The sequence below is a fragment of the Tiliqua scincoides genome, chromosome 2, assembly GCF_035046505.1.
Source record: "Tiliqua scincoides isolate rTilSci1 chromosome 2, rTilSci1.hap2, whole genome shotgun sequence".
NCBI classification, from domain to species: domain Eukaryota; kingdom Metazoa; phylum Chordata; class Lepidosauria; order Squamata; family Scincidae; genus Tiliqua; species Tiliqua scincoides.
The window spans coordinates 114,267,376-114,284,937 of NC_089822.1; the positions used below are offsets into that span (position 1 = coordinate 114,267,376).

The 17,562-nt window shown below is 48.2% G+C and overlaps 1 protein-coding gene across 3 annotated transcripts in view; it reads right to left on the reverse strand.

Annotated features, from left to right (window-relative positions):
- The window catches only part of IQSEC2 (IQ motif and Sec7 domain ArfGEF 2), a 171,472-nt gene extending 165,147 nt beyond the window's left edge, over positions 1-6,325 (reverse strand). For all 3 annotated transcript variants that reach the window (XM_066613970.1, XM_066613969.1, XM_066613973.1), the window contains exon 1: positions 5,137-6,325. In XM_066613970.1, coding sequence (XP_066470067.1) covers positions 5,137-5,873 — 737 coding nt within the window. In that variant the 5' untranslated portion in view covers positions 5,874-6,325. The remainder of the gene's footprint in view (positions 1-5,136) is intronic.
- Positions 6,326-17,562: the final 11,237 nt, after the last annotated feature.

Below are 17,562 nucleotides of genomic sequence, written 5' to 3' on the forward strand. Positions count from 1 at the left end.
CTTGGTGCTGGGCTTCCCCGCCAACGGCAGGAGCCGCAAAAGCAGCGTACAGTAAGCTCCCTGACAAGTAGCAGAGAGGCATATTCTGGGCAAGAGGAAGGTGGGGAGGGAGCAAGATTGGGCAGAAGAAGGCCAGGCTGGAGAATGGACTGGGCCCAGGAGGGGGGTGGGGACAGCGGCAGAGGCTGCCACCGGATCATCGCTCCAGAGCCTCAGAGCCCAACACAGGTCTGCTTCATTCTGAGCCAGCAATTGAACAGGTACAGATCCGAGTGGACCCATAAGTGCTGTGGAGGCACTGCATGGGACAAGGAAACAGATGTTCCCTTATCCTGAGAAGACCTCTGGTTGCTTCTCCTGCCCCTCAGGATAAAGCAGTGGGTGTTCCAGCACCACCGTGTCGCGGGGTAGGCAAGGAACATAGGATTGGGCCCTAACACTCTAATTTCATTACCCACAACAACCATACACATGATTGTGGCAATCACACAATTGCAAGCCATGCCCACTAAAATTAACATTGTCAGCACTGGTTTGTACAATTTACGGATTCTTCAGCACAATTGCTCTGTAATCCGTGTTGATCCAAAATTCCTTTAATCCCTGACTCAAATCTAGCTTTAAAATTAGCATTTAAATTCTTAAATATATTTACTCATCATGAACATTAAATTGACATTTTAACGCAGTTAATTCTCAGTTTATACCTGATAAATAAGTATAAAGCTTGAAAAATTCTTATTTTAGATAAATTCTTATTTATCTTTTATGTTGTGATGCAAAAAAGGAGCTTAGCCAGCATATTTCTGCAAGCCACATATTATATGTCAAAGATCCAGATGTGACTCATGAGCCCCGGTTTGGCCACCCCTCTACTAGAACTTACCCTACAGGCGGATTTAAAATTATCTATTGCCTAAAATTGAGAGTGGACTAAACCATATCTGTTCAGATACTAATCTTAAACAGCCAATTCACAGAAACATTTGTCATATGATAACTCAATTCCTGATCTTGCTATGACTGGGAAAGGTGTGAGTCAGGGTGCTGGTTTGCTATATGGGCTTGGATCCTATCTGGTCTTAAGAATGGTCAGCAATTTGCTTCCATTTATCAGAGAGGGAGAGTAGTAAAGGAAAATGGGAAGTGTGTGTTAGAAGAGCAACAACCTGCTGAAAATGTCCTGCGCATCACTCTGAGAGGCACAAGGCCTCTCAATGTGGCTGGGAGTAAGAGCCACATTGTAGACGCTGTGCTACAGCATATATAGCACAACTGCAGTGCAGACCATATCTGTAGACCATAATCCTTGCCTCAGATCTGGCTTGGGTCTACCCAGGAAGGTGCTGTCCAAGCATTCCTGACTCCTTCTGGTCTCACAACATCGGCTTTGGAGACTCTGGTTCTGCAACTCACTAGAATTACACAATGTGAACATACTTCAACATGTACAGTACTTCAGCACTCCCTAAAAACATCTGATTAGCCATGTGTGCAATCAGGAAAGGTCCTGGGGCAAGCTAGTTATTGCTTGCTTCCTGCACTAATTTGCAGACCTGGAATCCAGAGCAGGAGAGACAAACAAGTCTGAGAGTGGAGAGTTCTCCTACTCTGCAGAGGAATTACCAGGTTGCACTTTATCCTAAATAGCTCATTGCCCAAACACAGACATGCAGCTGCCTCTAGAATGGAATGCAATGGTGTTTCTCATTATGTTCAGTATTTTGGGACCAGATACAGTGGCTTATCATTCAGGGAGGGAAACTAAGCCCTTATAGAGCTGAGATCTGGTCCAAAGGCTAGGACTTCTATCCTAACACTTGAAAAAATAAATGGTGAGCTTTAACAATCATATGTAAGAACTGCTACACTGGAGCAACAAGAGAGATTTGCAGCACTTCCACTATCAAGGATAGAAATGGAGTTAAAGGATGACAGGATCCTGAGGTTGACAGATTGCTGGAAACACCTCCATTCTCTTCCAAGCTCTGGAATGGATATGGGACCCAATAATAATACTTAACATTTACACACTGCTTTTTTGAATGTTCAAAATAAGTGAACACATTATCTCAATAATCCTGACAACAGACATGTAAGGTAGGCCAGCATCATTATCCTCATACTGCAGATGGACAGCTGCAAGATAACAGTTTTCCCAAAAGCCAACAAGTGAGTGAATACCCAGCGGTGATGAGATCTGAAATGCAGGCTTTCAGACTAACAGCTCATGCTCTCTTTGCCTCTTTGCCAAGCGACTGCATCTAGGGGCTAGGGATTCAGGGCACAGACTGGACTGAGTAGTTCTGAGGTCCTTTCCCAGCTTAACAAAAAGAGAAGGGGGTAATAAAATCAGGAAGATGGAGCCATTGCTCCTGAGTTCTATCTTCAGTTCTGGGAAAGCAGTAAGGGAGAGAGTGGGGGGGGGGGTCTGACTCTAGCCACTTCTGCCAGCAGGGAAGAGAGGATCAGCCCCCCCCCCCAGCATTGCCACTCCAGGCTCTAAAAAAACGCCTCCCCAGTGTCGGCAGTAAGTGGGCGGGAATGGCAAGACACATTTGTGCTAGTTTTAAGTCATTTGCAGTATCAAACCACTTTGCTAATTTCTAACCAGAAGAGGGAGGCAGCAATGAAGAGAGAGAGAACACACACGGCTGGATTCATCAATTCCCACCCCACACAGCCTCCCCTGCTGCCATTCTCACTCAGATTCCAAAGATGTCAGGACTAACTGGATCCCAGTCTTCAGCCAGAATGATGAGCACCTAAGAGCATATCCTGACCTGGGGATCAACTTCTCAAGAGCAGTGTTTCAGTTCAAACCCCCCACATTCCCCTAAATCAGAGCTCTGTTGCACTTGATCAGACACCCTAGTCATGGGCTGGGATGTAGAAGCATAGCAAAAGGGAGGAGCTAGGACCTGCTGCCCAAAAGCGTCAAGTTCTCCTCTTCCAACAGGTCATTTCACTATTATTTATTTCTTCCTTGACATTTTTATACCACCCTTCCTCCAAGGAGCTCAGGGTGGTGTGCGTGGTTCCTCTCCTCTTTTCTCCTCACAACAACCCTGTGAGAATGTGCCACCTGCACCCAGGTGGAGCAAGAATAAGAGACTTCTGGGTTCAAATCTTGGCTCTCTTATGAACTCTAGACTGTCTTAGGCAAGTCACTATTCTCTCACTGCTCCTTCCTCTGCCCTATGTGCAATATAAGAATAATACTACTAGTGTACCTGGCAAGGTAGCTGTAGGTATAACTGAGATAATGTGTGCGAAACACTTGGAAGACTCAGGTGTCCAGCATGTGACTGTTACCAGGGAGGTCTTTCCAAGGAATATCAAGATGATGTCATGAGAAAGAGAAAAGGAACACAAAGCATGCTCTCTTCTGGACTTGTGAATGGAGCCCAGGTGTCCTGGTTCCTTACACTGCTGACTGTAACCCACTATACCCCATTCCTTTTCCCAAAGCACCCAGGAGAAGCTGGGTTGTTCCAGGGGGAGGGAGGAGAGGTGTCTTCTGATACAGACTCTTCTCCCCCCCCACACACACAATCATACTCCAACCTTTCCCAGTTTCTGAACTCAATACTCAGTACATAACACTAAACAGCCCATGAAAAATCATTCCGCGCCCACACATGCACACCTACTTCCTCCTGCATCACTCCAGTACCTCCTCCCTCTCCTCTCCTGATAGCACTGCTACTCAGCAGCAACACCCCTTCAGGCTGCAACTCTGAAGTCACAGTAAGCTGGGCCCTGGGCGGAGGGGGAGAAGAGGCAGAATGCATTCCCTCTCCAGAGCAGAAGCTCCTTCCTGCCACCTAATCCAGAAAAGATTCTGTAAAGCTGGAGATCCCTGGAGATTATTGGGAAGAAAGGGAGGCATTTAATAGTAGGAAGGTGGGGGGGAGGAGTAAATGAGAGCACCACACTAAGAAGGAGCAAACAGCTCCAAGGAACTCAATGCCACTGTACACAGGACAGCCAGAGGCATTTGCTAAGGGAGTCACAAGAGGATTTTTCTCTATGCAGCTGTTGGGACTAGTGGGAGAATCCTGTCACACCCAGAGGCAGTTGTTTTTCCTTACATGGGTTGAGGTTGGGGCAAAAAGAAATGTTTTAGATTCAGTATACAGAAGGCTATTGTGGTCGTTGCACAAATCCATTTCAGAATCACAGTGCTGCTGAACTGATGTACGCAATGGTGGAATCCTGAAATAAGTGGAGGGAATAATTTAGGAGCAAGAATGAGCAATAATCCAGAGTTGTTAGAAGATACTAATCTAGGCTGTACTTCATGGTGAAATTCAAATCAAAGTGGGGGGAGGGGAGAGAGAGAGATTTGGGATATTGCAGGGGAGAAAGATGCAGGATTGGCAGGAGAGCCCACTTCTAGTGATCCATTGCAGTAAGAAGACCTCCTCCCCCCTCTCTCTGCAGAGCAACTAGAAAGCAAGTCCCTGAGAAGGATGGCAGAAGGGAAAGAATCCAGGGTGACAGGTGAAAGAGACACAGGTATTGGCAGTATCTGCTTACACATTCTCAAGTAAGGGAAACCAGGGAAGGTGCCAAGAAGACCCTGAAAGTAGGGTTGAAGTTTGACAATGGCAGGGGAGAAATCCAGCTCAGTGTAAGGGTAGCAGGTTGGATGGCTAGGCTGTGTTTGATGTGTACTGAAAGGAAGCTTGGGGGGGGGGGAGCAGTGTCAAGGTCCAATGCAGAGTCCTAGCTTGTAATGGGTAATCTAACAAATCTGAATGAAACCTAGGTGTAAGAGGACAAGGCATCAATCAATAGTGGGGTGCAGGGGTGACAGCAGTGGTATAACTGCCACATTCCATGGCCTTTCCCAGAGACTGCAGAGTGATGCCAAGCTACGCCAGCAGACCCTCCAGCTCTCCCCACCACCACTGCACTTAAAAGAGTGAAACAGGATCCCTTGCAATGTCACAACGAATGCTGGGGCGCCCAGGCCCTCTGGTTGCTTTGCAGACATCCATAGGATCTTGCCTCCTCAAGGGACTCCCTTGGGCTGCTTTGCAACCAGATGCTCCTGAGGCTTGGACCCTACTGGGGGGAGGGGGCAGGGCAAGAGATCAGGGGCAAAAGGGGCCCAGAGCAGCTCCTTACTTTCTCTGCAGAGTGGTGGCTGGACTGGTACTGGCACTGGTGCTGTGGCCACCTCCTGCACCTGGACTGGAGCTCCGTGAGGCTCCACGGCTCAGCTGCCCCCTCTCCCTTTCCCGGGGTGGCCGAGGGTACTCGTGCTCCTTCTCCCGAGCCTGGTGGCACTGTGGGGGCCGGTCTCGATGCAGCTGGCAGGGTTCCCTGTAGTGGCTCTCCCGGTTCTGGTACTGCCCATCCCGGTTCCCATAGTGGGGCAAATCTCGCTCCTTGTCCCGGTTCTGATACTGGCTCTGCCCTTCTCGATCAGCTCTGCCCTGGTACTGGCTCTCCCGGTCTGTCCGGTTCTGATACTGAGCGTCACGGTCTACTCGGTTCTCCCGATTCTGGTATTGCCCTTCCCGGTCAGAGCGGTTCTGATACTGCCCGTCTCGGTCTGTTCGGTTCTGGTAGTGGCTGTCCCTCTCCTTGTGGTGGTACTGCCCGTCCCGGTCCCGGTCCCGGTCCCGATGCCTGTCCCTGTCCCGGTCCCTGTCCCGGTCCCTTTCCCCTTCCCGCAGGTCCCGGTTCTCTTGGCTCAGCTGCTCCAGCTGCCCCTCCAGCTCCTCGATTCGGCGCCGCTGGGTCTCCAGCAGCTTCTGCTGGCTCTCGATGATGTTGTTGAGCTCCAGCAGGTACTCCACGGCCCGGTTGGGGCTTTCGGAACCGGGCCCCCCGGAGCCGCCTCCCGCTCCCCCGTCCATGGAGAGCGAGAGGAAGAGGGGCGCGCGGGCGCTTTGCGCTGCGCCCGGCGCCCGGCGCCTTCGGCTCCCGATTGCTGCAAAGGGCACCACCCCAACCAGCTACAGTCCCGCCCCGCGGCCCGCAGAGGGCTGCAGGGCTACGGCCACCATCCGGGCTGCGGGAGCTCGAGGGGGAAAGCGGGAGGAGGAGGAGGAGGAGCCGCGCGCACTGTTGCAACTACCGCCGCCGCCGCCGCCGCTGCCTCCTGCTCCAGCCTGAGCGAGCGCCTGCTCCTCCCGTCGCTGCAGAGGCACTGCGCACTGCGAGCGCGCCGCCCGGCGAGCCCCGGGCGAGCCTCAGCCCCGCGGGAGGGGGCAGAAGGGAGAAGGAGGGCGGGCTGCGCCCAGCCTCGGCCCTGGAAGGCTCCAGCGCGGGGAAGGAGGCTCTCCGGGAGACTTGCGCCGAGCGGCAAAAGTAGACAAGCGCTGCCCAAGTGGGTGGGAAGCGCAGAGCCAGCCAGCCAGCCAGCCCGCCTCCCTCCTCCGGGGGAAGGAAGGGGGCGGGGGCCCCACTTAGGAGTGCTCTGGCCATGTGGCATGGCTGACCTGCCGTGGTGCAGTGCCCGGGCGGAATTTGGAGAGGGTGTGGCGCCTTGGGCAGCAGGGCTGGTACAGCGAACTGGAGTTTGCCCCCGGGGAGACCCTGACCCTGCAGGCAGTCCCAGCTCCTTGATGATGAATGTACAGTACGTGTAGGATACACGTGTGCAAAAACGTGTGTTGCAGTGGCACTTGATGTTACTCATGGGAGTTATCCAGCTGGACTAAGCCCCACTGAAATAAATGGAATACATTGATCCCCACTAATTTAAGCTCTATGGCTTTCAATTAACTTTTGCGGGATTGGGAAGGTAATCTGTGAAGTGATTATCACAGTGATTTTAATAACAACAACAACAACAACAGGTATTTATATACCGCCTTTCTTGGTCTTTATTCAAGACTTTATTCAAGGCGGTTTACATAGGCAGGCTTTATTAAATCCCTATTAAATAGGGATTTTTACAATTTCAAAGAAGGTTCTTTCTTTCAAGAACGACTACATTCAAGGTGTTTCATTCCAATCTGGCTTCACATTCTGGCCTCCATCTTCCCACGCTCAGAGCAGATGGAATTGCTCGGCTTCAGCTTGTCAGCTGCTCCAAGGTCGCACGGTGCCGGTGGCCTCGAACTGGCGACCTTGTGGATGTTATCTTCAGGCAGACGGAGGCTCTACCCTCTAGACCAGACCTCCTGCCCTTTTCAACCTTTTTCATCTTGTGGCACACTGACAAGGTACTACAATTGCCACGCACACCATGCTGTTGGTGGCGGCACACATTCCCTAAATGACCCTCTCCCAAACTCCCACGGCACACCTGCAGACCAGGGCCGGGGGGGGGGAGTAAAGGGGGTAATTTGTACATGGGCCCAGTGTCAAAAGGGGGGCCCAGGAGCCAAAGGAGGAGCCCCAGAAATTTCCTGGGATCTGACATTTTCCTATCTGCTGGGGACACTACCATGACTGGAGATGCTAGGGACACTACTGATGCCACATGGGTGGGTAGACCTGGGCTCCAAAGACTTTTCCAGCAGTCTCTACCCTCCCCTCACCCTGCTTTGCCCCTCCCTGCCCCTATTCTGCTTGCCCGTCACCATCCTCCCCCACTCTTTCACATCTCCCCTTTTGCAAAGGAGCCCAAAAGAAACTTTGTACCCCCTGATAAAATTCCTCTCAGAGGCCCTGCTGCAGACCATTTGCAGCACACCAGTGTGCCACAGCACAGTGGTTGAAAATGACTGATATCAGGTCCAATTCACAGATGAATAGCATTGTTTGCCACGGTAAACATAGTTAAGCACAAAGGAGAGGCACTTGTGGGTAGATACACAGTGAACACATGAAACACCCAGCATAGGCCATTTCATACATTTACCACAGAGTGTGCACTCAAAAGGGAACCCATCACAGCTCCCTGACAAGCATATCTGTGTACTGTACAAGTTTGCAAACAGTTTGATACATTAACATTCTTGGGTATAGGTTGAAAAATTAGATGTACAGCTAAAAACGTCAAAAGTGTGAAGCAGAGCCAAATGCGGCTCTCTGGCACATGGCCACCCTGTGTCTCCATGGCATCAGAGGCACATGTCCCCCTTTTGCACCAGCAGGCAAAAGTTGTACACAGTGAAGTGCCTCTTAGCCTCAATCTGTGGTAGTTTTCATAATACAAAGTGCTTTACAATTCTTTGGGCTGTTTCAAGCATTGCAGCATTTCTATGTGGAAAGAAGCAACAAGCAGCCTGTGCATAGATCAATACAAAATACATGTGTATTTTACTACATGTTTGCAAGGTATCATGGTCGGTCCATGCTTGATGTGACTCGCATCAAGAGGTGGGTTGCAGGAAGTGGCAAATAAACTTGGGGAGTCTTTCACACCGTCTGCAACCACCTCCCTCTGGCCTGCCCCAGACAGAGTCACTGTGATCTGCTTTCTGTTCAGTTGCATGTGGAGTGGGTGGTGGCAATCTAGCCCCCTACCTCCACATATTGCTCCCTCCACATCTGGCCGCTTTAAACAAAACAGGAACATTCTCCCAGTGTATTTTCCTACTTCTTGATTTGTTTAAAGGAACCACATGAGGAAGGAGCAACATGAGGAGGTAGGAGGTTGGATCCCTGCCTTCTGCACAGTTTTTTGGCCTACAGTGGGGGCAGCGTTGGAGGGGGCTTTAGGCCAGGCAGTAGATCACTTTGGGCTGTCCCTTCAAGTATACACATGCTGCAAAGTGCAAAGCCATGGTTGAATGTGGCTTCCTTGTATGGGGGCACCATTTTCACACCAATTTTATTACAGTATATAATACTACCTTCCTCATAAACTCAAGGCGGTTTACACAGGCTGGCCTTAAACCTCATTTTTTTCCAAATAGAGTTTTCACAAGTGTTATTTTGTAAAAGAGCTCAAAATACTCTCCTTTTTCCCCAGATGTTTTACTTCATAGTGAAAAAAAGCACAGCTCTTGCTTTCCATCATGTCATAGGCAGCCACACATGAAGCCTTAGATAGGTTCTCAATACGCATTGGCTCATCTGCTGCATTCTAGTCACCCATCCAAAGTGAAATCAAGGCTGACACTACTTAGCTTCTTCAGGTAAGGTGGCAACTCAACCTCCAGACCACACCTTCACAAATAAACATCCCCCCCAACTGACTTTAGAGGAGACACTGCCTTCCTTCTGCTAACAGCCCTTAAATGGCATGACCACTCCTAAGAGTTTAGCATGACATGGCCCCCTTGCAGAGCAAAGTCCTGCTTGGCTTGTAGAAATACCAGCCAGAAACCAAGATGGAATTCGATCTGCACACATGTTGAAAAAAAGAAGATATTTATAACACAGCCCAGGAACAAAGCACACCCAAAACTATCCACACTTTCCTGAGAGTAAGCCCCATTGAACACAACAGGACTAACTTCTGAGTAGACATTCATAGGATTGCGCCCTAACTTGACTCAATGGCACGACCCAGATATAACTAGCTGGAAGTGGAAACAGGTTCTAGTTTTTATTTAATTTTTTTAAATAATCAACAAATGTAGTTGTTTCTAAGTGTGCAAAGTGCCTCACATGTGTTATTCTTGATGTTGGCCTTCCAACAACTCTATGAGTTTATTATCCCATGTTGCGGCTGAAACTGAGACCCAATCCAACTGTGCAGTTGCTCCATAGCAAAATGCATCTGTGAGTGACATCCATCAGAGTCACCACTTGAGAGATATGCAACCACACATTCATGCAATCTGGGGATTTCTTTGTGGCAAAAGCTGCTATAATCCCACCCCTTGCACTGCCAATCATCTGCAGATATCCAAGCAACACTTGCCTGCTGAAAGGGGTGGGACTTTCCCCCCTGAGGGCTTGCGCTTCTGAGGACTAAAAATTTCCAGGTTCAGGCATATCATGTTATTCACCACTTCAACTTTCATAGGGACTTTCTTTTTTGTTCTCAATCAGTTCTGTTTTTCAACCAAGAAACAATGTGGGCTCCCCTCGAAGTCTCCAAAAAGGGAGGTTATCCCATGAATACTTGATAGTAACCACCAGTTGATGAAGTCACCAAGAATAAGCAGTGCTGGTTGGAACCAGGGTGGGAAGCCATCTACGATCAAACAAGACTACCAATAATTCATTGTATCTGAATGGCAGGCAGCCCTATACTTTTACCCCACACTTTAAGTTCTGGGCACTGCAACAAGACTGAGGCCATTTTCAACAGGGAACCAGGCTCAAGCCTGCTTCTTCCATATTGTCCACCTCTTCGCCGGTGTCCCTTGGCATGGCAACTCATCTCCTCTGCAGCACCAACTCTGAGCCACTTGCATGGGATACAATCACCCTACAGTCCTCCCACAGGAATTGGTCCAGGGTGTTGAAGAAGGGCATGCTGGTCCAGGAATACTTAGAGTGGTAATTGCCCTCCTTCACCAGTTTGTAGTTCCAGAGGCATAGCTAGGTCATTTGACACCCGGGGCCCATAAATGTGTCACCCCATATGACTTAATTAATTAAATCAAGTTAATTAATTAATTAACAAATTATATTGTTTAATTAATTAATTATTAATTATATTGGTTAATTAATTAATTAATTCACTTTTTATACCACCCTTCCTCTAAGCAGCTCAGGGTGGTGTACATGGTTCCTCCCCTTCTTTTGTCCTCACAATAACCCAGTGAGGTAAGTGAGACATAGTAATAGTCATGACATGGAATGAATAATAATAATGGCCAGAAAAATAAATGCAGTGAATATTTCCCCACAAGCAATGGATGAAATTCTGCATCAAATGGTATATAACATGATGGTATTATTCCTAAAAGCCATGATTTCCAGAGTTTTGGTCACTAGCGTGTCACACACACACACACACACACACACACACACACACACACACACCCATGTCTCATTGGCCTGTTATGAGTTAAGGCAGTGGTTCTCAAACTTTTAACACTGGGACCCACTTTTTAGAATGACAATCTGTCCAGGACCCACCGGAAGTGATGTCATGGCTGGAAGTGACATCATAAAGCAAAATAAAATAATTATAAATAATTAAATTAAAGAAAAACAGATAATAAGGGGAAGCCAGCCCCCTGGCTGTTTCGTCAAGTGAATTTTCTCTGTAGCCTGCCTGCAATAACACACACACAGAGATAAATCAGTGAGATTTTCAGCCCTCTCCAGTGCCCACCTTACCAACTCAAGCCTCTAGTTTATTCTTGGGGGGGGGGGGGGGGCTGCCTTCTGGAGCATTTGTTGAGCTCCACTTTCATCAGATGGGGACCATGCAGCTAGCCTTGCATTCCTCTTTGCCTGACTTGATCAGGAGCCAAGGCACATTTGCTTACTCGCGAGTAAATGTGATCCTTACTTTCGCATTCCATAGGGCTCAATACATTCCTCTGCTTGGAGGGAGGGACTTCCTTCTTGGGTGTTTTTGGGGGGCTGCTTTCATTGGATAGGAACCATCCTGGTGTCATTGGATTCCTTTCAGTCTGCACTTTCCAATGAACTATGGCAAGTTCTCCTACTAACGAGTAAATGCACGATATGGCTCAGCTTCATTTTTGATAGGGTTCAATGAATTTTTTTGTTTCCGGTGTTTTGGCAATAACTTTTGATGGAAAGGAGATAATTCAATCTGGTTTTTTGCATTGCATTCCACTGGAACTTCCACATCCAATGGTATATGGCATGATGGGGTTACACCTAACCTTCATGATGTTAGCGATGTTGGGGCATTTGTGGTGTTACACCTCCCCCAAGGGTGGTACCAGAGCAGACTGCCCCCTGCCAGCTATGCCATTGTGTAGTTCCTCCTCAGTTCTTTAGCTTTGCTTCTGCATGCCTCAAGATTCCATGGGCAGCCAATGTGCTTGATCTTCTCTGAAATGTAGAGGAACCAAGCCACACTTTGGTAATGGTTGGCAAGAGTTGCCTGGACAGCTTTTAACCATCAAATATCTTCAGAGGCTCTCAATGTGTCCCTTGAATTATTCTTTGGACAATGAGGGAGCCGCTCACTGCTGACAAGACTCAACGGAGCAGTTGGAATAGTACTATTTGGGCATAAGAGATTATGCCAACCCACAGGGAAACAACTGGGTGTGTGTGCGCATGCATATGTAGAGGAGGAAGATACCAGAAAGGGTAGTCCCTTTTCTGATCCAGAAGAGGAAGCCCCCGGAGAACTGATCTGATGCACTATGCAGGCACTGATGAACCAAGCCTCATATTACAGTTTTTATCAGAACTAATAGAGTTTTTCTAGAATCAAAGATTTCTAGTGCCTTTGCTATCAAATAAGGCAAACAGGAGCAGAAGCCATTTGAAGTTGCCTGTTTGATCCCCTTGATTTGTCAACGCAGCCAGACAGATAGTTCTTTCCATCCCTGAGGAGACAGTGGGATCAAAGCCTACTCAGTGTTACCTGCTTTTGTGCAGCACTAGTGAAACATCAGAAAATCTCATTTCCTTGCCAAGTGCAGACCCAGATATAGAACAGGACGACAAGCTGAATATTTTTTCACTGCAGTATAAAGCACCAGCATATTGTAAGAACCAGTGATAGACACAGCACGTGGACTGTGGCTTCCCTATCCAGTCTTTGGAGACAGAGAGAAAGGTGACAATGAGAGAAACATGATTGATTGGGGTATACACACTCCCTTATTTTGCTCCACTGTCATCTCTGATCAAACAGGTTTTTGAACCAATACAAAACATCCAAAACCAACTTGACTAAAGGCAATGGTGACCAAATACAACAGTGTTTATTATTTATTTAATAATTTATATACCACCTTTCTAAATTAAAATATACACAAAACAGCTCACAAAATAAAATCAGCACATCAAAACAGAAAAGCCCAACAGAAAAAAAAGCCACCGTGACAGGTAAAATTATCAACTAAAAACCTGGTTAGCAATAAAAGCCATGTGTATAATTAAACAGAGTAAAATCCACTACAAGCCAACTAGAACACTTGAGACATGCAATGTGGGTGTCTGACAGGCCTCCTTGTGCAAAGTAGTCCATAGGCAGTCCCATGTAAAGTGGTCCAGTCCTGTGTTGCATGCCAAGGACAGCAATTACTCCTGCTAACTGGGTAAGAGGCACTTTTTAAGTGGGTGCTCTTCTTTTATTTAGCAGGGGGAGAGTAACTGGCCCTCCTCACCCCAGCACTGTCTTTTCTAGTGGCTGTCTGCTGGTGTTTTTTTGCATTCTTTTAGATTGTGTGCCCCTTTGGGACATGGAGACGTTTGATTTTCTCTGTAAACCACTTTGTGAACTTTCTGTTTAAAAGTGGTATATAAATGTTGTTGTTGTTGTTGTTGATGATGATGATGATGATGATCTGTCAAACAATGTTGACTGACATATGAAGTTGTGTTCTAGGGAGTCAGACCATTGGTCTATCTTGCTCACTACAGTGCTATCGATATTGACTGACAGAGGTTCCGAAGGGTTTCAGATAGACATAGCCCCCACCTGTATCTGGATTTCCCACCAGGACTTGAACTCAGTACCTTCTACATGTAGAGTCTGTGCTCTGCCACTGAGCTACAAACAGCTCAGATAATTGAAGCAGAAATTGACCTCCCAGTAAGTATACTGAGAGGAATAATTGCTAATGTCTCATTTGGGAAATTTTGGAAGTCCTGGAGCGCTGTCTGGAGGTTGGTGTCTGGATGAGGGCCAATAAATTGAATCCAGAAAAGACAGAGATCCTCCCTGTCAGGAAATCCTTGACACAGTCACCTGCTCACTCTGAAGGGGGTTGCACTCCACCTGCAGGAATGGGTGTGCAGTTTGGGAGTTCTTCTGGGCTCACAACTCTCCCTGGAGTGCCAGGTAGCAGTGCTGGCTTGGGGGGTGTTTGCCCAGCTTCAGCTGGTGTGGCCATACTTGAGTTGATCAGACCTGGTCAGGGTGGTTATTGGAGCTAGGCAGTTTGATTCAGTTGGACCACTGCTTCAGCAACTACACTGTCTGCCCATTCATTGCAGGCCCAATTCAAGGTGCTAGTCTTTAAAGCCCTTCAAGGGGTTGGGTCCAGGGTATCTGAGAGATCAAATTTCCCCATACATTCCAGCCCACTGGATTAGGTCTTATGAGGGGACTTTGTGCTGTCTTTGTCTCAAGTTAGAGGAATGTGTGTGAGTCGAGTCTTCTCTATAGTGGTGCCACAATTATGGAACTCCTTACCAGGAGTATTAAGAACTAACCTCTCCCTCATGATTTTTCAGCAAGAGCTCAAAACATTTCTGTTTCATCTGGCATTTGGGTGATGTAATATGACTCTCCTCTGTAATAATGTTTTGGTTCCATTGCCTCTCTCTGGACCAAACAGTAACCCCACTCAATGGGTTTATTATTTTTTATTAATTTTAGTAATGATTTTACTCACTGTTTGTATACAGTTATTATGGAACTTTGTAAATGCCTTGGGCATTTGATATGGCCTGAGGAAAGCACAGAGAGAGAGAGAGAGAGAGAGAGAGAGAGAGAGATGTGAGTCATACTACTGGGACATTGGCTCTCCCCTGCCTCCAGTCCACACTACAGGTGAGCCTGTCATTTCTGGAAGACCAAAGATGTGTCTAAGCCATACCACTGGGATATTGGCTCCCCCACTGGCGTAGCTGGAGGGGGGCGGGGCAATAGGTTTTGCAGGGAGCCTCCCCACAGCGTGCACGTGGCTCCTCCCCTCCCAAGCCATTTGGGGGGGGGAGAACTGAGGCGAATGGCTCCCAAGGGGAAGGGCCTTTTGCAGACTGCAGGGAGGCTCCCTGCAAAACTTAGTGCCCCGCCCCCCCTCTAGCTAAGCCAGTGGGCTCCCCCCAGCTCTGGTCCGGAGTACAGGTCAGCAAACCATTCTGTTCAGACCGGAGGTGTGTCTCTGAGCAGCACAATACACACGCTGGCCAGGCATCACCAAGCACTGTGTGTCATTTTCACCACCTGTGTGCTGCTTGTGACATGCAGAGGGTTGTCTCATGTCCAGGATCCTGTCAGGCTGTCATTGGACAACTGGATAGTGAGTGATAGATATACTTTGACCCCCCATCTCAGAGGGGAGAACATCCCTCCTTTCTTCCTGAAACCAGACAGCCTGTACATTGGGTGCTCCACAGGGGGTGTGCTGCCTGTCTGCGGCAACTCTCATGAAGCTTCCCATCCAGCCTGTCCGAGTTCTGATGCCTTCCTGTGGGTCACAGCTGGTCAGCATCATCTTACCATCAGTTGGCGAGATAGTGATGTTAGATGGGGGGGGGGGAAGAGTTGTTGTTCCCTTGCAGTAGGCTGCCACTTCTCCTGCCTCCACTTCCAGAAGCTACAGGCAACCTGTAGTGTGGACCTGGAGCTGTTGCCTAGCATCCATCCATGGTAACATATGCTGCTGTGTCAGCCCAGTCTGTCCTGGGCACACCAGAGTGCCTGATTGTCTGTCAGCCTCTGGGCCATGCTAGTTCCTGATCCTGGTGCAGTCCTCCCTTTGTGGCTTGAATGCTGCAGTAAGCAACCCAATCTGCAAGTCAAAAACCTCCCTGATAACTTGCTGGTGGCAAAGTGGCCTGGGATCCCTGGCCACTCCCCCTCTTTCAACACCATATGTATCACCCCTCTTGAGTACACCCCTCCTGTCTTCCCAAAATGACAGTAGGCTGCCTCTTGTAACCCCATTAACAATTGGCCTGCCACCCTGGCCTAGGTTGAACTCCTGCCTGCTGATCCCAGGTGCTTACAGATGCTGTATATGCAAATAATTCTTTGCATAGAGATTTCCCATGGAAGGTAACCTCCCTGCTCCCTTAGTCCCTGAAGTGACTACATCATCATTTGAACAGATCCTGCTACAGTCTCTCCTCCTCTCACAGGGTTCATTTCCTTCCTGTGAAGGAAAGAGACCTGGGCGAGACATCCAAACTTCCTATCTCAGAGAACAGAACACCCCTCCTCTCTTCTAGAAACGATACCCCAATGTGTACAGTCATTGTGTGCCTACCTAGTGAGCAGTAGCATGTTGTGTTGTTTCTAGCCTGCTGCAGATTGTGGGAGTGGAGGAGAGGCTGGGGTGGGTGAAGTACCTCCAGTCCACAATATGGGTCAGGTGTGCCTCTGAGTGAAGGGTGCAACACATGGTGGCCAGACAGCTCTGTACCTTCAGTCATGAGGCCTCAAGTGTGTCATTGCTCACCGCCTACATGCTGCTTGCTTGACATTAGGAGGGTTCTCCCACATCCAGGCTGTTTTGCTGCTGTTATTGTGGGACGTGAGGTTGGATAGTGGACACTTTGGCCCCCCAGAATTCCTCTCTGTTCTTCTAGAAATATGCCTGGAAAGTCAGTGTGTCTGAGCAGCATGTCTCTCTCTCCCCCTTCCCCCCCCCCAGACTCCCTGGATTCAGCCTGCCTATGCTGTAGCTAGGCTGTCTGGGGCTGACTTGTGGGCGTCCACAAGGAATCTTTTTCCATACGGAAGCATCCACCACCACCTGCATTCTGAATTGATACAGTTCTGACACAGGTATACCATCTTAGTGAGATCTAGGTCCATGTCACATGCTCATTCCAAGGACTGGACCATGGTTGAAATTAGCTGAATTGACCTTGGCTGGAGGCAGCTATCTATTAAGAAAGGGTTGTTTCTTTGGACTAGGTATGAGTCTATCTTCTACTGTATAAAATCCATAATGGGCAAAGAGGACAGCCCCAGCCCAATCCTACCCTGTAAGCTTTGCATTCTAGCAACCCTTCATGCAGGTACATGCATAAAGCATTTCCAGCCACTGCAAATAGATAAAGGGCCCCTCTCCCTGTGGATCTTTTGATGTCCTGTAAGTATTACCTATTTCTTGTCCTCACCTACCTGGCTTCCCTCTGCTACTTCACTGCAGCAGGAGGTGGGGGGATGCCTCTCTTACAGAAAAGGAGAAGTTTTACTTTGGACCAATGTGTTGCTAGTGCATTGTCATGAGTGGATAGGATAAATTAGGATATCCCCTTCTACCGTTTAATCAAGTAGTCCTTTCCCCTCCACCTTATTCTGGAGTCCTGATGCCCCTCTTTCATTTCTCCTTTGTAATCTCAGTTCTCCTCCAACCTTCCCCACATATTTCCACCTCTTAAGGTGGTAACACCAACTCCTTTCATCATAGACCCTTCCCCCAACAGCCTCTCCTACTTATCATATTGTAAGAGGAACTTTAAAACATCCGTCATTTGGGTTAACTTCTTTCTTACTCCCCCCATGGTAACTTAGTTCATCTTTAGTCAATAAATTGACATTTTATAATGCAAGACTGATTTTCTTTTGAGCAAGGGCTGACAGCAGGTATGACAGGACAAGGATCTGAAACATTTTGTACTAAAGTTGGAAAATAGAAGTGGCATCCTTCTTCCACTAAAGTAACATGTGAAATAATCTGTTGAGAAGTTCTCCACAAACCTCACTGAAATGAGTGTCAGAATTTCCTGGTGGATTGTGCCTCATGGGTCAGTTCTGCTTACACCCCTGCGCCCCTCCTTTCTGATGCCAAAGATTTGCCACCCAAGACGGCCATCACACCTTACCTCATGTTAGAACCACCTCTCCTTTCT